Source organism: Haliotis cracherodii, unplaced genomic scaffold (assembly GCF_022045235.1).
Source record: "Haliotis cracherodii isolate W230 unplaced genomic scaffold, xgHalCrac1.p SCAF_8, whole genome shotgun sequence".
Classification (NCBI taxonomy): domain Eukaryota; kingdom Metazoa; phylum Mollusca; class Gastropoda; order Lepetellida; family Haliotidae; genus Haliotis; species Haliotis cracherodii.
The window spans coordinates 61,712,157-61,737,300 of NW_027266341.1; the positions used below are offsets into that span (position 1 = coordinate 61,712,157).

Consider the following 25,144-nt stretch of genomic DNA (forward strand, 5'->3'; position numbering starts at 1 on the left):
GTGCAAGCTTTATTATTAACGGGGTTGGAAAAATCCATATTAACACTCAAGTCTTTGAAAGGCATTTAGAAGTGGTACAAATACCTGATGAAGGAGTAAATATATATCCGAAACGTTACTTTCCCCATAATTAAGAAGTTGACATCCATAAATTATCTTCCTTATATTAACCCTGTTATAAAAATGAGATTGTTAATGTTTGTGCTCGAATCCTCACATGTAAAGGATCAATTAAAAGTTACTATTAATTGATGGGAATCAGTGGCATTCGTTTCAGTCGTTGTGATTTTCTTAATGATGATTGTGACAAGCTTGGCCTTTGCTATGGACATGCCAACACTGGTGTAGTTAGAGTTGAAATTGTTCATGGAAAGGGCATGGATGTTTTTCTTGAAATTTTAAGATCATGAGCCTTCTCAGAATACACTGATATATTGTACATGTTTCGTTAGTCCAGTGCACTGGTAAAAAAATTATTATACAAATGACTGTAAAAGGCTTCCGTAGATATTAATTTTGTCGGTCACTACTTCCAGAGATACCATAGTCTTTCACGAAAGAGGAACCGAAGTGTTTTTTATAACATCACGGATGTTCAAAGAACAAATAATATTTCAGTATACAAATATACTTTATCAAAATATATCTGGGCCTCACACACAAAAGAATACCAAATTGTCAGCCCATAACGACAGAGATTGTGTTCCTTGATTCACGCATTGAGTATGGAGTTCTTTGGGAATTTAATCCCCAGGAATATTCTCTTCGCAAAATAGAACAATGAATGTAAGCTGTTACGTTCAAGACGCAATCGCTATAAAAAGAAAGTAGAAAACATGACGTGGACACCAGCGTTTATCTTTGTGCAACGACAACAGGGAATGTTCATGAGAGGTGACAGTCTTCGTCAGGGTGGGCGTGGCGGGCTGGGTCTGTATGTGAAAACCTCGGCCAGACAATCAAACGTGTCAAGTTAGATTTCAGTCTCAGTCCTCTGTCTGCGGTCATGGCCACGGTAACAGGATCCGTGAAGATCCGGGGTAGAATAGGTCCTTAGTAACCCATGCATGCCGTAAAAGGCGACTATGCTTGTCGTAAGGGGCGACTAACGGGATCGGGAGGTCAGGCTCGCTGACTTGTTTGACGTATGTCATCGTATCCCAATTGCGTAGATCGATTCCCATGACGTTAATTACTGGACTGTCTGGTCCAGAATCGATTACGTACAGACCGCCGTCATATAGCTGTGATGTTACTGAGTGCGGCGTTAAACAACAAACAAACAAACAAACACAGTCACAGTTACTACACCACAATGGCCTGCTGCTGCACAGTTAGACATAGGGTTAGGTCCGCCGAGCCAACGATGTGAACCGGCATTCTCTTCCTGCTGCATTTGTGTGATAAGAATTGAGGAATATCAAGCTTGAATAACTATCAATTACTACGATAGAGAGGGGGCATAATGGCGTGGGTATTAAGGACATGACTAAGATGTGAAAAGACAATTTTTAATATAAAGCACAATCATAAAGAGAAGAATATTAAGTTTAAATAAATAGAAGTATACGGAAGGGGTTATAATGCATAGGGGTTATAAATATAAAAGTGTGATTATGTACAATCATACGGAAGGGAATATCATGCTTGAATACCAAGTATAATTATACAGAGGGATATACAACGTGAATAGCAAGTATAATTATACAGGGTGATATACAACGTGAATAGCAAGTATAATCATACAGAGGGATATACAACGTGAATAGCAAGTATAATTATACAGAGGGATATACAACGTGAATAGCAAGTATAATCATACAGAGGGATATACAACGTGAATAGCAAGTATAATCATACAGAGGGATATACAACGTGAATACCAAGTATAATTATACAGAGAGATATACAACGTGAATAGCATTTATAATCTTACAGAGGGATATATAACGTGAATAGCAAGTATAATATTAAAGAGAGGAATATAACGCTTGATTACCACATACAACAAGACACAGAGAATTAGTACACGTATAAATAATCTATTACAAATGTTTGCATATGAAGTACAATTATAAAGAATAAAAGAGAAAGGCAGAACCAAACGCGTCGGGGAGTTTTAGCTCTTTTGTGAAAACCTCAACCTCCGGATAATGAACATTACTAGAGATAATCTGAAAAACTGAGTCCAGGCCAATTTGAAATGGGACTTCATTTGGTTGAACATAATCAGAGATGAACATTACTAGAGATGATCCGAAATTCGAATTCACGGCCTGCAGTGAGGGTCGTAGCTGAAGGCAGGGAAAAGTCATCCATGCAAAATTCTCAGGGACCATTTACTGTGTGGAAGGTCGGAGACGCGACTTGTATACCCCTTCGTTTAACTGCTAGCTAATGACCTGTTATTACCTGAAACAAATGACGCTAGTTATAACATGGCATGATATGCAAATAAATGTAAAAATACCAAAACCAGACCAGTGGTACTCCATGGGACATAGCCCTCATGTGCCTGTTCTAACATGGTGTCAGTACAACACGGACATGTTATTTATTGTACTTTGGTGTGGGGGCGGTTAATATCGCACGTATTGTCAATACGCACTTAGGGTACATGGTTGGAATACTGACAGTGTGAAGAATCTTTAGCACAATTCCAATGTGTAAACCTGGGTGAGAAGACAAACAGTGTTGGGGAACTTTAGCACAATTCCAATGTGTAAACCTGGGTGAGAAGACAAACAGTGTTGGGGAACTTTAGCACAATTCCAATGTGTAAACCTGGAGACCGTGTCAAGGGAATTTAGCACAATTTCAAAATGTGTAACGATAAACGACAAAACCATTTCCATAGTCTCCAGAGTACCTTGTAGACCTTGGGAGTCAGTTCTTCTTGATATTGCTCGATATACAGGAACATATTAAAAACTCAAAACATCATGGAAGTAACCTACTGAACTCGTATCATATATTCCACGTTTGTATTTATCACCATAACTGCATGCCGCTAAACAACTAATCACACAACCGCTCCGAACATGTCATGACTCATATATAAGCTGCGTCCTGTCTATGTCAGCGAATGACTAGTATTGCTTTATTACACAATGCCTGTGCCTAAATCAACAAATATCTTGGTCCATCGTGTCAATGGTGTTATAAATCTACTATAGCGATGTCAGAATTATTTGTGTAACTACTCTTTCAACGTTAAAAGTGGTTAATCCGAGGCCTCGAGTGACTTAATTTACATCGTTTTATTTGTTCCTTGTGTCATATAAATTTATGCAACATATTAGGCCAGAATTTTAACTGAGTAAAAGTTTTTGCCAAAACCACCCAACTTTTAATCGATATGGGCTTGACTCTAAAACCTGAAGACATGTCCCCCTTTTGTACCGGATTCCAAAGCTTCATAAACATCTCAACAAAGACAGATATATGCAGGGTCCAATACTCATAGTGTCAAAGATTACCACAGTCCCAAACACAATAAAGGAAGGATTATTATATATTCTACCCTGAGTTTGGAATTTACTCGATTCTGATTGATCAAACAGAGGTTGTCAAATCACAATAAACACTCTCTGATTGAAACAGCCGATTTGACAGCCGCATCACCGCGGAAGCTAATATTAAAAGAATAGTACTTTTTTCATTGTCGGTAGGCACATTAAAAAAATATACATTTACAATTATAGGTTACCAAGTGCAAAGTACGACTGTGGCGTCATATCTTTTGCGTCACAATGAGCTTTGCAAGGCTTTCTTAGTTTTTTTAGGGGTCCCGTCTTATGTTAAGTTACGAAGTTGCCGTGCTTATACGCTTTCAATGTCTGAAATATGTTCAAGTGAAGTATTACGGTGTAAACAAACTGCTTCAGCATGTACAGCGCAATATTTTGTTAAAAGGCTGTTGTCCGTGATTTCACCGTAATTCAGATCGGCAGCCCACTCAAAATACTGGACTCAACTCATGCCACTTCACTCAACATAGAGTTCGCGTTTTGTTGGTCATGGAAGAATGGAGATAAACATGCTGTGTTTTTAATGTACAACTAGGTTACCTGTAGATTTAGCCGCGCTAAATTTAACATTTGAAACCTCACGTTAATATGTTTATCTCTTATTCACAGAAAGTATTTAGAAATAGTGGAATTAATTCCACGTGGGCTCTCAAAAACTCAAAGGATTTGCTTGACGTTTTGCAATCTCAGAACCAAATTCAATTGTGCCAAAATTTTGATTTGTCAACTTGGTACACCACTAATCCACATGGCACGAAAACTTCATTTCTTGATCCATGATTTGTCACTAAACGTAGTGAATATAGAAACAGTCATATATCCATCTTCTAAGGTTCGATACATTTGGACAAAAACATAAGCAAGGGCCATCTGAAGTTTAGTGAGCATATCAACATATCACATGCAGCGCTTACTCATAGATGACATTTATGCGAAAGGTGGGACATTTCGGCATCCCAATGGGCGCTAATTGTGCCCCCTTTCTTGATGATCAGTTTCTATATTTCGGAATTTCGGTTGGGATTGGCAAAATCAAAACAAGGTAATTTGGCAAAGAAGTTTAACTTCAGCTTCAGGTCACTCGATGATCTGATATCGTCCAACAATGGTCAAATAGCCAAGTCCCTTCCGCTGATTCACCCATCTGAGCTAGAAGTCTAGGAGACCAGTGAAACCACACCTTTCAAATTTAGTTCCAGAAGGTATTTTCGGTTTTGAAACTTATTGTTATTTTGTTACAAAGCGATCCTAGCACTAAGGTGGTCGTAACTCACGTACTTTAACACAGACTTGCGGCAGTTGTAGCGCTACGATTGCTTTGAGGAACGGGAGCGTGAGGTTTTATTTGACAAGTCGGTTCCTCCCGTGCAGGTTGTGATACACTGTGGTCATGGACATCGTGAATCTGCCTACGTCGATCTCCCAGGAGGACCTTGACATGCTGAGGACATGGGTGACGGAGAATCCAGCTTTCACTGAAGATTTTCTCCTCAACGAGGACTCACAGGCGTCCCATGTCTCAGACGCCGAGGTGCTGTTTGGAACTCTCACCACCAGCATCGTCAAGTCGCCAAGATGTGATAACGTAAGTCCAACACTATTGCTACAAAGTATAGCAAGGTCGCCAAGATGTGATAACGTAAGTCCAACACTATTGCTACAAAGTATAGCAAGGTCGCCAAGATGTGATAACGTAAGTCCAACACTATTGCTACAAAGTATAGCAAGGTCGCCAAGATGTGATAACGTAAGTCCAACACTATTGCTACAAAGTATAGCAAGGTCGCCAAGATGTGATAACGTAAGTCCGACACTATTTGATACAAAGTATAGCAAGGTTGCCAAGATGTGATAACGTAAGTCCAACACTATTGATACAAAGTATAGCAAGGTCGCCAAGATGTGATAACGTAAGTCCAACACTATTGATACAAAGTATAGCAAGGTTGCCAAGATGTGATAACGTAAGTCCAACACTATTGCTGCAAAGTATAGCAAGGTCGCCAAGATGTGATAACGTAAGTCCAACACTATTTGATACAAAGTATAGCAAGGTCGCCAAGATGTGAAAAGGTAAGTCCAACACTATTGATACCACGCTAAAATTGTATGGTCTCAGTGCACCAATCCTGATTCAAAACACCGCAAGGCAACCCCAATTTTGCAATGTAAGTCCACCATACCTGATAGAAAACAGCACAAAAAAAGTTGCCAAGGTGTTATGCTCATCTATGCTGATACAAATCACTGGAAATTCACATCACAAATTTTTGTCAAAGGAAGAGAATGGTCAGCATTATTAGACAACCATTGTAGAATTCTTTGAATATGTTCAACACTGACTAACGCACGCAATGGCCAACATTTCCAAAAATATTTGTTTTAACATTGTTATTTAAGGTCAGGAATGTGTCTTTTTAAGTTTCTAGTAAAAAAGGAAAACAATGTCACCGATCAAGAATACATTTTCAAAATAAATCATCTTGTATTCCACGTGTAACATACGATGCACACCCAGAAGGCCAGATGTTTGAACATTCCAGCCGAAAACATTGAAGCAGGCGAGATGGGCGGTCGGGTAGCCTAGTGGTTAAAGCGTTTGCTCATCACGCTGAAGACCCGGGCTCGATTCCCGACATGGGTACAATGTGTGAAACCCATTTCTTGGCGTAAAACCAGACTCACCCACTCACTGAAGCAGAAAAGTAGCTTCTTTTCACGCCAAATTCTTTTATTGCCTCTTCCAGATAAACAGCCATGAAGCTGTACGCCTGAGGCGAGAGTCAAGCATCATGGGTAGACGTGGAACAGTCAGCGTTTACAACGCCGTAAACACCAAACTTGGCAACCTCGGACCACCGCTTGATGAACCTTTGACCACCATCCTAGATGATGGTGTTGCTAGAATTGATGCGTGAGATCCCGTTTCCTTGTGGCCTCTCTTTGAATGAGTTACTATGGATATAAAAAAATACATGAAGTCGTCATACGATTTCGTCAAATTCGATTTTCACATTGTCAATAGCGGTTTAACTCTTAGGTAAGGTTAGAATCGGCTTGGCAGTGACTGGACAGACACAATGTTCGATGCTGAGAAAGAAGGAACGCTATTTCATATGGACATACTATCATTGAATTTAAAACCAGGAACTATACATAATGGTGACAAGTATCAACATGTTTAATTACAAACAATGATTGTCTTAAAGTGCAGTAAACTACGTTTATAACGAAGACGCTTAAAGCGAACTAACGGATATAGCGAACTATTTCTTGGCCCTGTCCATTTTGCTGTATATATGCAGTACATATGGTCATAGTGCACTACGTTTATAACGAATTAAATTTGCGTTCCCTTTGAGTTCGTTATCACCGTAGTTTACTATACATGTATTTCGTATAGGTGATCATTGAGCGACACTGACATTGGCTTTCTATATTTCTTCAGAATGACACTGGACGTGAGTGGTACGGGTGACCAGGAAGTGCCTCTCCAGCTCACACTCTATGGAAGCGCTGCTAACAGACTCAAGTGCCAAGACATATTTCGGGGAGCTGAGATAGAGTTTGAAAGAACTACTGAGCCGACCCCTGACATGTCACCTGACATGTCCCTTGACAGGTCACCAGGGACAACCATCGACAGGTCACCCCAGATTGACCTGACCAGGTCACACCACATGTCCCTTGACAGGTCACCAGAGAGAACCATCGACAGGTCACCTCAGATTGACCTGACAAGGTCACACCACATGTCCGTTGACAGGCCACCAGAGACAGCCACCATGTTAACAGAGATCGACCTGACCAGGTCACCTGAGATCGACCTGACCAGGTCACCTGACATGTCCTTTGACAATTCATTGGATGCAAGCTTTGACAGGCCGCCTGATTTCCTCTTTAACCGGCCGCCAGAGATACCGTTTGCCAGACTACCAGGAACTATTGACAGTTCATCCCCCCTTTCCCTTGATGTCACCCCCGGACCAAGCTTCACCGGCTTACCATTATTCCACGACAGGGTACCCGGGGCATCGGTTGACCTGACCGGACCAGACCTGGACATATTGCCCGAACCAACGGTACATATGCTACCCTCCAGAATACTTGACCGTTTAGCTCAGATAGATTTTTTTTCAAGCTCTCCTGAGACAGCCTTGGACTCAATAGCAGCAATAAACTTTGGTTCAAATGACCAAACTGAGCCAGTTGATCTCACAACACATGACTCAACAACAGAACAGTTGGCATCCTGGTACACTAATTTCGAACCCAACCCGCATATAGCAGTGGACAGCCATCGAGAAATTGTATCCCATGATGAGGTAAGTTGATACCAAAAATGTTTCCCTGACAAATTAAAATTTAAAAAGGTCTATAAAACCATAACGTATTATGTTAAAGCAGATGAAATTTTCGATTACCACAAAGAAAACCAATATTTTTCCTGCTTAGGTAAATAATAGTCGTGTCTAATGAATGACCATTACTACCTTTGTTTAACGAATATCATGAAATGTTGAAACCTATATAAATATAGGATCTGTACAAGGTTACATAAAGCCTTGTACAAATCTTCAAAACCGGGTTTTTTTCAGTAAGTACAAAAGTACAGAGCCACCGTGGTGACCCGGGTTAGAATAGGTTATCAGGACTTGCTGAGGAGGCCTCAACATTGGGTCGATGACTTGCTTTTGGGAGGCCTCTACATTGGGTCGGTGACTGGCTTGCTTGTGGGAGGCCTCTACATTGGGTCGGTGACTGGCTTGTGGGAGGCCTCTACATTGGGTCGGTGACTGGCTTGTTGGAGGCCTCTACATTGGGTCGGTGACTGGCTTGTGGGAGGCCTCTATATTGGGTCGGTGACTGGCTTGTGGGAGGCCTCTACATTGGGTCGGTGACTGGCTTGCTTGTGGGAGGCCTCTACATTGGGTCGGTGACTGGCTTGTGGGAGGCCTCTACATTGGGTCGGTGTCTGGCTTGTGGGAGGCCTCTACATTGGGTCGGTGACTGGCTTGTGGGAGGCCTCTATATTGGGTCGGTGACTGGCTTGTGGGAGGCCTCTACATTGGGTCGGTGACTGGCTTGCTTGTGGGAGGCCTCTACATTGGGTCGGTGACTGGTTTGCTTGTGGGAGCCTCTACATCGGGTCGGTGACTGGCTTGTGGGAGGCCTCTACATTGGGTCGGTGACTGGCTTGCTTGTGGGAGGCCTCTACATTGGGTCGGTGACTGGCTTGTGGGAGGCCTCTACATTGGGTCGCTGACTGGCTTGTGGGAGGCCTCTACATTGGGTCGCTGACTGGCTTGTGGGAGGCCTCTACATTGGGTCGGTGACTGGCTTGCTTGTGGGAGGCCTCTACATTGGGTCGGTGACTTGCTTGTGGGAGGCCTCTACATTGGGTCGGTGACTGGCTTGTGGGAGGCCTCTACATTGCGTCGGTGACTTGCTTGTGGCAGGCCTCTACATTGCGTCGGTTGTCAGACTCGGTAGAGTGTCATCGTACCCGAGGTCGTGGGGCGTTGCCCATAATAACTACCAGTGGGTTGTCTGATTATTTCCAAATAACCTTGATAGTGCTGAAATAGTGTTGAAAGCCTGTCACAGATTAATTCGGTACGCATCACTTAAAATATTGTGGCTTCACACAGCTTCATTCGTCACGATATGTCTGAAATATTGCCGATTTTGACTCTCACTCACTCACCCACCCACCCACCCACTCACTCGCTCACTCACACAACCACCCACCCACCCACCCAACCACCCACCCACCCACCCACCCACTCACTCACTCACTCACTCACTCACTCACTCACTCATCCACCCACCCACCCACTCACTCACTCACTCACTCACTCACTCACTCATTCACTCACTCACTCACTCACTCACTCACTCACTCACTCACCCACCCACCCACTCACTCACTCACTCACTCACTCACTCAGCTTCAACTATCCCAACAGCTTCATTCCTGGTGATGTTTTTCTCCTCAGATGAACAGTGACATCGACCGGGTGTTTGAGACTCTCAATGAAGGAGATAAGACTTCAGAACAGGAACCAGCTGAGGTAGATATAGCGGATTTATTTGTCATGGTGGGCAATGTGCCTGCTGGGGATACATGACAGTCATAGGCCATTGGGGAATATAGGTCATGTCATGCACATGTAATGTATTAGACATACATTTGACATATACAGTCATGATCATAGCTAGGTCATATATATGTCATGTACAGGTCTTGGATTGGTCATGTTAGGTCAAGGTCATGTATATGTCATGTAGACCCGTGAAGATCCGGGGTAGAATAAGTCTTCAGTAACCCATTCATGCCGTAAAAGGCGACTATGCTTGTCGTAAGAGGCGACTATGGGGGTCGGGTGGTCAGGCTCGCTGACTTTGTTGATGCATTGCATCCTATCCGTTGTTTGGTCCACACTCGGTTATTTACAGACCGCCGTGATATAGCTGGAAAATTGCTGCATGTGTCGTTAAATAACAAACAAACAAACAATAATATGAGCCATGTAAGGTCATGGATAGGTCATATATAGGTCATGGATAGGTCATGTATAGGTCATGTAAGGGCAAGGTCATGCATATGTAATGTAAGGCCATGTATACCTCATGCATACGATACGTACAGGTAATAGATATGTCATGTCCATCTGATGGATGAGTTTAGATCTTTCACAAGTCATAGATAAGCCATACGTAGGAAGATGGCTGCATCATCCGAGGATAATTAGCAGGCACAGCATAGACCATTGACTGGTGACGAAACAAAGGCTATGTGTAATATCGTACATTATTGCTTTCTAAATGCATGGGTAGATTCCATACACATATGAGAATATGTTACCACTTACAATTATCTAGATATGACAGCCCTAATTATAAGGTACAATTAAAGGTAGTATGCGAGAATGGTAGAATGTAAGCTTCACTTGAATGGGGGCACGGGTGGCCCAGTCGTCTAAGGCGCCGCGATTCGCTGTTCAGAGCTGCGTCCCTTGGGCACGCCAAAAACCTATGATTGTGGGTTCGAATACCGGTTCGCCCCGATTATGTTTCTAGGTTTGTCAGCACTATACCCGTGCTCGTGGGTTCGAGCAAAGTGGTAAATGTCTGAGACCTGCATCACTTCGGGCTTTACTCCCACATTAAGCTGACACGCCGTGATGTAACTGGAATACTGTTAAAAGCGGCGTTAAACCCAACTCAATCACTCACTCTTTTGAAATTGAAACTATTTGTGATATCCCAACATTCCCTGTACCTCCAGGCTGTGGGAACGCCCCTGTACCCGCACCAGAAGCAGGCCCTGTGTTGGATGATGAGCAGGGAGAATGGCGACCACTTGCCACCATTCTGTGAGGAGAAGACAAGCGGGGAATACCGCAACACCTTGCTCAACTTTTCAACGACAGAGAGACCACCTAGTATCAGGGGAGGTAAGTCTGGGGTAATAGTTCGAAGATCCAAGAAAATACCACACATGTAATTTGACCGACGTTCCTTAACTTCACTGATTTGTGACCCGTGCGCTGTGCACAGGACTACGTGCTACCACACATGTGTATTTAACAAGGAGTGAACGTTAACTATGGCTATTAGATTAATTCTATTCATGAAACCTATCTTCTTGAACCAAATCCTATCTCTAATTGTAACCATAACCTTGTACAAATTATAAAACTGCTAACAGTATTTTGCTTTAAAGATGACAAAGATACGTGGGAAGGTGATCACAATCTCCTAACAATACTATCCAAAATAAACAGGTCTGTCTGGACAATGCACTCCCCATTCGGCATGGCTGTATATTATTCTCTTTTTCTTTGGAGTTTACTGGAAATAAATGGGTTACGCTAAGAGGTTATTGCAACAGCATCACGTAGAGATGGCTATTGGGTGAAATATCTTTAACTAATATTTTTTATATTTTGTAGCGCATAAGTGAGTGAGTGAGTGAGTTTTACGCCGCTTTTAGCAATATTCCAGCAATATCACGGCAGGGGAAACCAGAAATGGGCTTCACACATTGTACCCATGTCGGGAATCTAACCCGGGTCTTTGACGTGACGAGCGAACGCTTTAACCAACAGGCTATCCGACTGCCCCTTGTGGCGCATAAAGAAATAATATTCAGTCTTAAAGAAGCAGCACACACACACACACACACACACACACACACACACACACACACACACACATATGATGGTTAAATAGACATTATCAAATTTAACAATAGTTCTTTCAATTTTCAATCATATAAAAACTCGGTATCCTTTCTTTTGCCCCTCAGTTTATATGTCCTCCGTGACACGTACATTTATCTCCGTGACGCGTACATTTATCTCCGTGACATGTACATTTATCTCCGTGACATGTACATTTATCTCCGTGACACGTACATTTATCTCCGTGACATGTACATTTATCTCCGTGACATGTACATTTATCTCCGTGACATGTACATTTATCTCTGTGACACGTACATTTATCTCCGTGACACGTACATTTATCTCCGTGACACGTACATTTATCTCCGTGACATGTACATTTATCTCCGTGACACGTACATTTATCTCCGTGACATGTACATTTATCTCCGTGACACGTACATTTATCTCCGTGATACGTACATTTATCCCCGTGACACGTACATTTATCTCCGTGACACGTACATTTATCTCCGTGACATGTACATTTATCTCCGTGACATGTACATTTATCTCCGTGACATGTACATTTATCTCCGTGACACGTACATTTATCTCCGTGACACGTACATTTATCTCCGTGACATGTACATTTATCTCCGTGACATGTTCATTTATCTCCGTGACACGTACATTTATCTCCGCGAAGATCCGGGGTCTTCAGTAACCCATGCTGGTCGTAAAGGGCTACTATGCTTGCCGTAAGAGGCGACTAGCGAGATCGGGTGGTCAGGCTCGCTGACTTGATTGATTCATCTCTTCGTATACCAATTGCGTTGATCGATGCTCATGGTATCAATCACTGGATTGTCTGGTCCAGACTCGATTATACACAGACCGCCGCTGGAATATTCCTGAGTGTGACGTTAAACAAACAAACAAACAAACAAACAAACATACAAATGTACAGCACGTTTCCTCCGTGTGACACCAGGTATTCTGGCTGATGACATGGGGCTGGGGAAGACGCTGGAGACGATCGCCCTGATTCTCACCAACTTTGTCCACAACCGACCTCTGGTTGTTCCTGTGCCAGGCAAACCCAGACGCGGGAAAGAAAATAAGGTTGGTTTTTGCTTCCATCTTTTGATACGCTGATGGAGTTTGGGTAGACCCCACGCGACCTGCTGGTCTCGTTCACGTGACTGTCACGCGATACAAAACAACATGGCTGGTGCTGTGACCTTATAGACTCGTTCACAGTTAATATATTTTGCTTTTGTTTTCAAAATCAAAGTCTGTTCCTAATTTCTTATAAGCATGTTCTGTTTGTTTGATGTTTAACGCCACACTCTGCAATATTCCGCCATCTACATAATACGTCGGATAGCACGCGAGTAGTGACTTGCCATGACGTCACCCGTGTACCGCCTCCACCTTGCTCGTCTAACATGAGGCTACTTCTGATACGTGTATGTACACGCCTAGAAGAGATCCGGGGTAGAATTGGTCTTCAGCAACACATGCTTGCCGTAAAAGGCGACTATGCTTGTCGTAAGAGGCGACCAGCGAGATCGGGTGGTCAGTCTCGCTAACTTGGTTGATACATGTCATCATATCCCAATTGCGTAGATCGATGCTTATGATGTCAGTCACTGAATTGTTTGGTCAAGACTCGATTATTTACAGACCGCCGTCATATAGCTGGAATACTGCTGAGTGCGGCGTAAAACAACAAACAAACAGTAACGATTACACGATTTACTGTGGGTTAAATTAAGCATTGGTTACGGGTTTGAATACCGGACTCGACCTAATTATATCCGTCCGTCAGTACCTTGACCTTGCTAGTAAACTTCTGCTTCCAATGCTGTCATTTCCTCTTTCTGTAATCATGTACGCTATCAGTTGTAGAACTGAAATACTGTTAAATACGCGTACATGCACGTCGCTATATAAGTGCAATAATCTTTGACGCAACGTTAAACCCCACGTCACCCCTGTTAAATGCGACGTTAACGTAAGTTACCCACTTACAGATTCCGTCGGAGGACACACCTGAAGGTACAGGCACTGACCCTGAAAACAAGGTGAAGGTCGAAAACAACAACGATGAGATGTTCCAACGGCTTCAGAAGGTGGATGAGCTTGTCACAAAGATGGAAGCGGAGGAACAATTGTCAACTTCAGAAACTGCTAATCCTTGCACACCCACCACTGACATACCGCCGCCAACTGTTGAGACTAAAAGTGGTTTATTAAAGCTACGTCTTCTGAAAGCGGATAGTTCTAATATTGAGAACAATAATGCAAGTGATCCAGGTAAATATCTCAAAGTAAGGCACACAAACACGCACACATTATTTACGATACCTTTCCTGACGAAAACGATATGCATTTCAATGTCGTTTGTATTCAATGAAAAATGCTAATTTTGACAGAAGCTATGTAGACATGTGTTGAATAGATTGAATTTGAAGAGGCTTGACTAGTGGCGAATGTGACAATCATGTACACATGTGTACATGCGGATATTAATATTATTATTAGTAGTAGTAGTAGGAGGATGAGGATGAGGAGTATGTACACATTACATTTTTTAAAAACTGCAGCTTCTGCATTACCCAGGTTGTCAGAAGGGCTGTATTCCTGGTAGCAAATTATTATTATTATTATTATTATTATTATTATTATTAGGGACGGAAACAGTCGAGCAGCGCGTGCCAGACACGAGCGACAAGGAACAAAAGAGGCCCATTCTATCGATGACAAGGTGAGAATTTTGAAGAAGAGTACGTTAGACGTCATCAAAGTTGCAGTATCCCGGCAGCGTGGAAGGTGGTCAAGTCTGCACCAGGCAGCGGTCATCATGCTGGTCAATGATCTAAGTGCATGGACTATAATGTTCACCATCCATTGTGACCCCAGACCCCGAAAATCCTTAATGGGGACGTACACTGACCCGAATACATACATTAGTGACATACCTCATCTTTATTTGTTTGTTGTTTAACGCCGACCTAAGCAATATTCCAGCTACATGGCGGCGGTCTGTAAATAATCGCTTCTGGACCAGACAATCCAATGATTGACATCATGAACATCGATCTACGCAACTGGGATACGATGACATGCATCAACCGAGTCAGTGAGCCTGACCACCCAATCCCGTTCGTCACGTCTTACGGCAAGCATGGGTTGGTGAAAACCTATTCTATCCCGGATCTTCACGGGTCACATACCTCATCTAATGTATGGGTTGGTTACAGCTATGTTGTTTTGCGCCTGTTCTAATGGTAATGCTACAATGCGTTTGTTTGAATTGCAGCCCATCAAGGAAAGCCATTTTGATAGATATCCCCGAACAGCCTTCCAAACGAAAGAGGCGAATTTTATGTAAGTTTGAAGACATTGTAGCAATTAAGAGATGCTTTTGTTATTTTTTTATCAAGGTGATGTGAGGTGAAATGGGGTTTAACGTCGCGTCCAGGATTATTGCCCTTATATAGCGACGTTCATGCACGTGTGAGTGTGTGTGTGTGTGTGTGTGTGTGTGTGTGTGTGTGTGTGTGTGTGTGTGTGTGTATGGCTGCTTGTACTAGTCCGGACTAATGCCGATTTATATGGCTAGCACACTGAAATACCATGCCACAGTTTAACATGAATACCCCACTCAGACGCAGTATACTGACCCCGAGCCGACCAGCCCTTGTTTTAGTCCCTTAATTCCGAGCGCCAGACAGGCTAATATAGACATCTTTTAACGTCTTATAGTATGATGCGGCCGGGGATCGAACCCCAGACCTTCCGCTCTCCGGGCGGACGCTCTACCACTAGACCCCTGAGGCGGTCTTTTTTTTAATCAAGGATTACATTTTCCTATTCTTTGTATTCAAATATATCGTGAATAGAACCAGTATGCCATATAGCATCATCAAACTTGGACTTTGACATGGCTGTTCATAAATTGCTCTGATCGCTGTATACGATCAGGTAATGCTGAACCTCGGCAGTTGCTGTATAGAATTTAGACAGTCATTGTATACACCGATTGCTATAAATCCTTACAAACTTACAGCGGCACCCACTGCTTATTTCAAACTGCGGTAGTTGCTGTATACGCTAGTTGATGGTGCTGTGTATAACAAAACACTGTAGAATCTTCATGCTGTCAACTACTGGTGTATATGATCAGTTGTTGGATGTGCTTCTATTATCTTACCGCCAGAAGAAACGCGAATACCATACATGTTGGTTAATATATGAAGAATTACTCATATTCAAGAGATATTAGATTGGTTCGATGCACAAACGAATATACTGTTATGTTGTGTGAACCGACGTCCATGAATGCATCACATGTGACGTCATAGATCCATGATTCGAGATGCACCATTTGTCTCATGCTGAATTAGTTGTCTAAGGTTTGGAAATCACGTGCAGCATATCGTGATAAAAATAAAGACACGCTGTGGTAACACGTGGCTGACTGTTAGTTTTGTCATTATGTGACACACATTGTAAACATCGCTTCTTAGCGTACATCCTTCTCTATATGTTTCTTTGAGATATGTACTTTCCGTGTTGTTTACGTTATATTACCGGTGAGTTCATTGTTGTATCTGCATCATATTGATGTGTCATCCCTTTCTGTTCTAACATGTCATGTTTTGTCACGTTCCAGCGTCCCCATCGAAATATGAAGAGTCAAAATGGAGAAAACTGCATCTAGACAGGCCGCCCACAGAACAGGAATCCCATAGCCACCCTAGCTCACAGGACACGGTTACCGATGATTCTGATAGGAAGACAGGTGAAATCGTCAACATGGACGACAGTGGCGACTCAGATACCTGCATGCAGGACATCACCGACGGTGTGAGCAAAGTAAAGTCGGAGGACGTTGACACGGATGACGCACATCCGATCTGTAGAAGTGACGCACATCCGCAAAACACGTGTGAGGAAACACCTCTGACCTTCTCTGATGAAGATGAACTTCCGGATGTCGAGAATAAGGAGGAGGAGGAGGAGGAGGAGGAGGAGGCGGGGGAAGTCTGTGATGCAGACTCGGACATGAAGGGTGAGCATCACTGACGTGACTATAGTAAGCCTTAACCCTATTGGGGAAACCCAATAAGTGTCCCTTCATTTCATTTGTTAATTGTGCTTTGTATTGTTGACCCTCCTCCTGTACGAGACATATCGGATTGTCAAAATCAAAACAAGGTAATTTTGCCAAGAAGTATAACTTAGGCTTCAGGTATATCGATGATCTGATATTATTCAATAACCATCAAATAGTCAATTCCGTTCCCCTGATTTACCAACCTGAACTAGAAATAAAGGAGACCAGTGAGGCCGCCTCATCTGTTTCGTATTTAGATGTATGCACAAAGATTTAGAGGGACAAAACACTCTCCACAAGACTGCATGACAAGAGGGATGACTTCAACGTTACAATAGTCAACTTTCCCTTCATGTCGAGCAATATTCCAGCAGCTCCATTTCACAACTTTTGAGGTACAATCGAGCATGCTCTTTCCACCAAGGTTTCAAAGATTTCTACCAAGAGCGTCATACGACCCATACTCAGAAGTTGTTTGATCAAGGTTACAACTTTCAAGGCCACAGTAAAGCTTTAAAAAAGCAAAGGATGGTATTTTTTTATAGATGTGGAGGACATTTCCCAATGTGAAGCATCAGTGACAAAAATGACGTCCGGTGCAATTTCCTACTTTGACTTGTACCATATGTTCCCGTCTTTTTTCAGGTGAATAATCAACTTGCCTTTGCATGTGTTTGTGATGTGTTCCACCGGTGGGTCAGGATACGCTCACCTTGTCGCGAACACCTGGTGTCACTATTTGGTAGTGATTCATAAACACATGCTCATGGTATAGTCAGAATTGTTCAATCGACTCGTTTAATGCAGATGTTTCTATTGGATGTTTCTATTGGATATGGAAAGAGTTTTGTCGCTTTATTTTCAGACTTCATGACAGCAAATCGCTGTGACGAACGAGGGCGGACACTCAGTGAAGACTGCTACCCACGCGGTACCTTGATTATCTGCCCCTTGAGCGTGATGAGTAACTGGCAGGTGAGGGTATATTACAGCAGGAGGTTCACGGCCTATAGGAGTCTAAGTCCAACCTTGACCGACTGTATTACAATCGCACTAATGCAAACACGAAACTCGTCAGGAATACATGGGTTTGACTGCAACGATGCCATTGCTTTGGTATGGTCGACTGGGAGACTACAGTTAATCCTACAATTTAGGAATTTCCAGCCAAACAACCTGGGACTGTATTTATTTAAACAATGAATAGAGACATCCGTCACTCAGAGAAAGGTCACTAGAAAGACACATTTTGAACATCAAAGGAGAATCAACTTTAGAATTTTTGTCACAAATATATCGCGAGCCGACTGTAGTAGATCGATGAAAGGGTTTAAGAAATGATGTGTCGGATATATTTCACCGAGTTGCAACATGTATTTTTTCGATTACATTTTTATTTGAATGTAAAAAATACAGAATATAAACTATTATATGGAAATTATAATTGTTGCACGGATTAGACTTGAGTGAGTGAGTGAGTATGGTTTAACACCGCTTTCTTTTAGCAATATTCCAGCAATATCACGGCGGGGGACACCAGAAATGGGCTTCACACATTGTACCAATGTCGGGAATCGAACCCGTGTCTTCGGCGTGACGAGCCAACGCTTTAACCGCTAGGCTACCGACCGCCCCTGGATTGATTGATGTGACTATTGTTTTCAGGGTCAGTTTGAAGAACACGCCCATCCAAACGTCCACATTGACGTCCACCTTTACTATGGCAACCAGCGGTGTAAGGATGTCAATCTTCTGAAGCAGAAGGATGTAGTCATCACAACGTACGGCATCCTGCTCAGTGAGTTTAAAGTAAGTACTGTCCTGGTACATTCTGATACCTACTGCAGATAAACATGGAATACCATGTACCATACACCGACCTACTCGATGTAACAGAAACACACTAGATCCTGTTCAGGGCGCTCAGCGTAGGTACGCTGGTGTTACACCCTGACATACACTGCAGAATACCATGCACCATACACCGACCTACTCTATGTAACAGAAACATACCAGATCCTGCTCGGGGCGCTCAGTGTAGGTACGCTGGTGTTACACCCTGACATACACTGCAGAATACCATGCACCATACACCGACCTACTCGATGTTACAGAAACACACCAGATCCTGCTCGGGGCGCTCAGTGTAGGTACGCTGGTGTTACACCCTGACATACACTGCAGAATACCATGCACCATACACCGACCTACTCTATGTAACAGAAACATACCAGATCCTGTTCAGGGCGCTCAGCGTAGGTACACTGGTGTTACATCCTGTCACACACTGCAAACCTGGAATATAATGCACTTGATATTTCAACGTTTCAACATCCCAAGTTCGTGAAGACATCGCAGTATGCAGGTTGTTGCTGCTTTCAGGAGTATCTGACGACTGGGTTGTCTCCGCTGATGACGATAGAGTGGCTACGCGTCGTGTTGGACGAAGGTCATTGCATCAGGAACCCCAAAGCGAAGCAAACCAAAGCCGTGCTCACCCTTCAGTCACAACGCAAGTGGGTGCTCACAGGTGAGACATACAACTACTAATGAGACGCTTGTTAAACGTGTCACATACAATGTGTCTCCAGACATCTAATGTCACATGGGTTATGTGAAAAAACACCACACAAAAGAAATAGATGTAAATATGAATTGTCAATGCATGAGAATAAACAGCCTAGATTTTCGGCCGAAACAGATTCCACTTGGCGTAAAGGTCCAAAAGCTGTTGAATTTATATGAATGGACCACAGACAATCTTCCCATTAGTGTACATCAACCTGGCCACCTAGACTCTCCTGATCATGTTTTTAGTTCTCCAGGGCCCCACCCACAAAGCGATCGTAGTGCTACGACAGTCGTAAATGTATGTTAAAGTATGGGAGTTACGATCACGTTAGCGCTACAGTAGCTTAGTGGGACGGGCCGTACCCGTGTATTTCACCAGAGTGGTAAACGTCTAAGGATGGCATCACGTCGCTTTCCTGTCTCATCAATCTGATACACGAGAACTGATGTACTGTTCAAAGAGGCGTTTACCTCACACACTCACTAAGGATGGCATCACGTCGCTTTCCTGCCTCATCAATCTGATACGCTGATGTACTGTTCAAAGAGGCATTTACCTCACACACTCACTAAGATGGCATCACGTCGCTTTCCCGTCTCATCAATCTGATATGCTAGACCTGATGTACTGTAAAAAGAGGCGTTTACCTCACACACTCACTTACCCTAACCTTTGTATGTTATTCACGTTGACTATTCCCCGTCTTCCAGGTACACCCATCCAGAACAGGATGCTGGATCTGTGGCCACTCATCAGTTTCCTAAACGTAACACCTCTCAACGAGAGGCACTGGTGGCAAAGTCTGTTGGAAAAACCGTTGCAACGTGGGAAGAGGATAGCCTTCAAGTAGGTATTGGACAGTCGTGGTCCTACAGACCTTGGAACATTTCGATGCTCTGGGTCTTTGAATCAGAATAACTCCTATACTTTAACACTAACTTACGACAGTCGTAGCGCTAAGATCGTTTTGTGCAACGAGCCCCTGGTAGATGTGACTGGGATAGTTTCGGTGTATATCCACATACTGGTATGAACTATCTATACAATAATTATTGAAAATATATTACTGTTGAATGATATGCTCGTTTTCAGACGTGTGCAGCACCTGATGGGTAACATCGCAATGCGAAGGACAAAGAACACTCTGGTAGATGGAGAGCCTCTTGTGAAGCTGCCCAAGAGAGAAGTGTACATGGAGCGAATCAAGATGTCGGACGAGGAGAGCCGGAGGTACAAGTCCATGGAGGAGCAGGGGAAGGTCCAGATAAAGAAGTAAGTGGCACTGACCATTTTTCTGCTGTCAACGCGCAGCGAATACATTTAATGCAATCCCACTGATCTGATTTGCTAGCCCTGTCTAAAGCGACACTTTCTCGACAGAAGCACTCTGTTTCCCGATTGTTAATTATTCATATTTAAAAAGACGACCCTTCTAAAATAACTGAACCTAAGAAAGTCGGATATCGTAAAACACTCCAGTATGAAACTGATTCTGATTATCAAGGAGGGTCACAAAGGCTGTTGTCGATATGAAGATATAATTTTCAATAATATATGAAATACTGAATTTCATCATGGCTAGAGATAACTGCATTACACCAGAGGAAAAACTGTAGACAGACCATACAGTATCGAGAGTGATCAAGCTTTGTATCACACAGAGCCAAAAGTAGGATTTTACATCTTTGAAACAAACGCAAATACGGTAGGAAATGCATACACAGACCGGATTTGCCTTTGAACTACAGGCCTCACAGTATCAAAACTGGTCAACGTTATATCAGTGTACATATTGGTAGAGTTGCCTTTTACGACATGCTTGTTCACATTGTATATTGTTGATAATCTTTTCCAGCTATGTTCGGAACAACATGCTTTTAAAGAAGTATATACTTGTCTTGGAGATCATGCTCAGACTACGCCAAATGTGTTGCCATAGCTACCTGTTGCCTGCCAATGGCTATTGCCTCCCTTGTGAAGACTCGGGTATGTCTGTTTACTTTTCTCAAAAAGTCACGTGCTGTCATTGCTTTCTGTTGTCCAGTTTTACGCTGTCTAGTAACGATTCGGAATTGTATGTTGACTGTCCTCATTCAGTCAGAGGGGCGGTCGGGTAGCCTAGTGGCTAAAGCGTTGGCTCATCACGCCGAAGACCTGGGTTCGAATCCCGACATGGGTACAATGAGTGAATCCCATTTCTGGTGTCCCCCGCCGTGATTTTGCTGGAATATTGCTACAAGCGGCGTAAAACCAAACTCACTCACTCATTAAGTCAGAAATACAACAAACCAGGAGACTCGTCTCCTCTTATACAAACGGATTGATCAGGGTGTTGGACATATAAATGATTTAAATCGTTACTACTTCAAACGGCAAAAGGTTAGAAAAGTGAAAACATAAGTAATGTACAAACACATATCCCTTTTTGTGTAAAGATCTTAATTTTGTAACTGTTGCAAAACGTCACGTTACACTTGCTAAAGTTGGGTCTGTATCCTACGACTTCATGGTTTATCAATATATAAAGTATGTACATCAAGTGCTGTAGAAAAGAATGTTGTGTTAAATATATAAGAAAGTACTGAATACATGATGTATTCCGGATAATAATTTATATACCATGCATACCTTATGAATACATCGTACTGTGGCCTTACATTTCTCCTGTAAACGAAACAATTCCATTCTTCTGACTTTTTCCAGAGCAAAAATCACTTTGACGAAAGTTGTCTAGTTAGTGAGGGTTGGAATACATATAAAGATGTCATCCTTTCCAAACTTGCCATATAGCTGTTCCCAATACAAAAGGATTATAATCATTTTCAGATTCTGAAGATGAAGACAGCGAAAAGAAGCGTGAGAAACTGGTCGACAGACTGAAGGTGATCAGCGAGTCGGAGGAGGAGTGTTCTGTATGTGTGGACGTCCTGAAGACTCCTGTGATACTACCGTGTGCACATTACTTCTGTCAGACGTGTATCCTCAACGCCATCAAACACATGGAACACTCGGAGAAGGTCAGTATCTAAGTAAGGTGTAATAATGTCACAGAGAAGGTAAGTGTCTCAGAGTGTTAACAGTGAGGTGTAATAATGTCATAGAGAAGGTCAATGTCTCAGAGTGTTAACAGTTAGGTGTAATAATGTCACAGAGAAGGTAAGTGTCTCAGAGTGTTAACACTGAGATGTAATAATGTCACAGAGAAGGTAAGTGTCTCAGAGTGTTAACACTGAGATGTAATAATGTCACAGAGAAGGTAAGTATCTCAGAGTGTTAAAATTGAGGTGTAATAATTTCACAGAGAAGGTAAGTATCTCAGAGTGTTAACACTGAGGTGTAATAATGTCATAGAGAAGGTCAATGTCTCAGAGTGTTAACACTGAGGTGAAATAATGTCACAGAGAAGGTAAGTGTCTCAGAGTGTTAACACTGAGGTGTAATAATGTCACAGAGAAGGTAAGTATCTCAGAGTGTTAACATTGAGGTGTAATAATGTCACAGAGAAGGTAAGTATCTCAGAGTGTTAACACTGAGGTGTAATAATGTCATAGAGAAGGTCAATGTCTCAGAGTGTTTACAGTGAGGTGTAATAATGTCACAGAGAAGGTAAGTGTCTCAGAGTGTTAACCCTGAGGTGTAATAATGTCACAGAGAAGGTAAGTATCTCAGAGTGTTAACACTGAGGTGTAATAATGTCACAGAGAAGGTAAGTGTCTCAGAATGTTAACACTGAGATGTAATAATGTCACAGAGAAGGTAAGTATCTCAGAGTGTTAACACTGAGGTGTAATAATGTGACAGAGAAGGTAAGTGTCTCAGAGTGTTAACAGTGAGGTGTAATAATGTCACAGAGAAGGTAAGTGTCTCAGAGTGTTAACACTGAGGTGTTATAATGTGACAGAGAAGGTAAGTGTCTCAGAGTGTTAACACTGAGGTGTAATAATGTCACAGAGAAGGTAAGTATCTCAGAGTGTTAACAGTGAGGTGTTATAATGTCACAGAGAAGGTAAGTGTCTCAGAGTGTTAACACTGAGGTGTAATAATGTCACAGAGAAGGTAAGTGTCTCAGAGTGTTAACACTGAGGTGTAATAATGTCACAGAGAAGGTAAGTGTCTCAGAGTGTTAACAGTGAGGTGTAATATGTCACAGAGAAGGTAAGTGTCTCAGAGTGTTAGCACTGAGATGTAACAATGTCACAGAGAAAGTAAGTGTCTCAGAGTTTTAACACTGAGGTGTAATAATGTCAGACCCTTGACAGCTCTTTCCAACTCTGTCATCATAGGAACAAATTAGCTGCATCCCATAAGCTATGTGCCCTAATCATTATCCCCATGGGGTTCGTATAGGTCCCAAACACACCACGGTTGGTTAGACGAGCCTACTTAATTGGGTCGGCTGGTTAAGCACTGTGATTTCCCTTTTTTTTTGTTATCGTACCTGACGGTGCTGGTGGTTACCATGTTTTCAGTCGCTTGTCTCTCTGTCCAAAATTGATTACTTACAGACCGCTGTGATACAGCTGGAATATGACTAATTGCGGCAATACACAACATTCCCTCCTTCACCCCGATCACTTATACAGGGATAGGCTTATCGAAACTGTTCATGTGTCATGCCCACATCACACATTCTAGGTACGCTATGATTCATCGGTAGTTTCAGAACCAAAAACACTGGAGATCCAAATCCATTTTGTTGTGTGTCCAGTAGGACTCGCAGTGGATACAATCTGCGTCCATCCTGTTCACGTTGATGGTAGACCCATGAAGATCCGGCTTAATATAGGTCTTCAGCAACCAATGCTTGTCGTAAGTGGCGACTAACGGGATCGGGTGGTCATGCTCGATGACTTGGTTGATGCATGCCATCGTATCCCACTTGTGTATATCGATGCTCATGATATTAATCACTGGATCGTCTGGTCCATACTCCATTATTTTCCAACATACGACATATAGCTGGAGTATTTCTGAGTGCGGCGTTAAACAAAACAAACAAACAAACAAACAAACAAACAAACAAACAGAACGTGTATACAAACGTCTAGAATGATATATGTACTCTGTTGTTCCAGGGTTCTGCCACCTGTCCCTTGTGTCGCGCATCTATATCTGAGGACCAGATAATAGACCTGCCAATGCAACCAGAACCACAGATCTACGGCGACTGGAAATCTAGTACAAAGGTATGACTGTCCAGAACATACATATCAAGCATTGTTTGAAGTTATCCTTAGAAAAAAAACTTAACAATGTATGCAAGCTGAATATTGTTCAAGGATTAAATAAGAAATACATGAGGATATTATAACGCGATAGAGATGGTTAAGCAAAATTCTCTCTTCAATGGCATAACGGCCATTTGCTGTTTATATACTTATAACGAACTACGGTTATATCGAACAAATATTAGTGGTCCCTTTGAGTTCGTTACAACCGTTGTTTACTGTTTATGTTATGATTATCGACTGTACGTGACCTGATGCAGGTGGATGCCCTGATGAGTGCCCTAGTGAACATGAGAAGTGAAGACCCATCTCAAAAGAGTCTGGTAGTCTCCCAGTTCACCTCTTTCCTGACGCTCGTAGAGACACCACTCAGGTAGGATCCTACTCACTGCGCATGTCTCAGATCCATCATGAAGTCGTGAGTGTCAGCAATATCTCTCGCGTAATTGTAAATAGGAAATATCTCACACAAGAGATCCTATTGCATCAATATGGACAAGTCAGTGCTTCATTTA

General features: G+C 42.6%; 1 protein-coding gene across 1 annotated transcript in view; it reads left to right on the plus strand.

The window, feature by feature from the left end:
* Positions 1-25,144, plus strand: part of LOC139451128 (helicase-like transcription factor) — a 46,020-nt gene that overhangs the window by 18,938 nt on the left and 1,938 nt on the right. The window contains exons 2-20 of the mRNA XM_071232924.1: positions 4,902-5,115; positions 6,278-6,444; positions 6,979-7,855; positions 9,530-9,604; positions 10,822-10,990; positions 12,696-12,826; positions 13,741-14,023; positions 14,399-14,474; positions 15,030-15,097; positions 16,386-16,784; positions 17,695-17,804; positions 18,495-18,638; positions 19,212-19,359; positions 20,112-20,247; positions 20,494-20,673; positions 21,257-21,387; positions 22,228-22,418; positions 24,477-24,587; positions 24,890-25,002. Of these exons, the coding sequence (XP_071089025.1) occupies positions 4,921-5,115; positions 6,278-6,444; positions 6,979-7,855; positions 9,530-9,604; positions 10,822-10,990; positions 12,696-12,826; positions 13,741-14,023; positions 14,399-14,474; positions 15,030-15,097; positions 16,386-16,784; positions 17,695-17,804; positions 18,495-18,638; positions 19,212-19,359; positions 20,112-20,247; positions 20,494-20,673; positions 21,257-21,387; positions 22,228-22,418; positions 24,477-24,587; positions 24,890-25,002 (3,704 nt within the window). The 5' untranslated portion in view covers positions 4,902-4,920. The remainder of the gene's footprint in view (positions 1-4,901; positions 5,116-6,277; positions 6,445-6,978; positions 7,856-9,529; positions 9,605-10,821; positions 10,991-12,695; positions 12,827-13,740; positions 14,024-14,398; positions 14,475-15,029; positions 15,098-16,385; positions 16,785-17,694; positions 17,805-18,494; positions 18,639-19,211; positions 19,360-20,111; positions 20,248-20,493; positions 20,674-21,256; positions 21,388-22,227; positions 22,419-24,476; positions 24,588-24,889; positions 25,003-25,144) is intronic.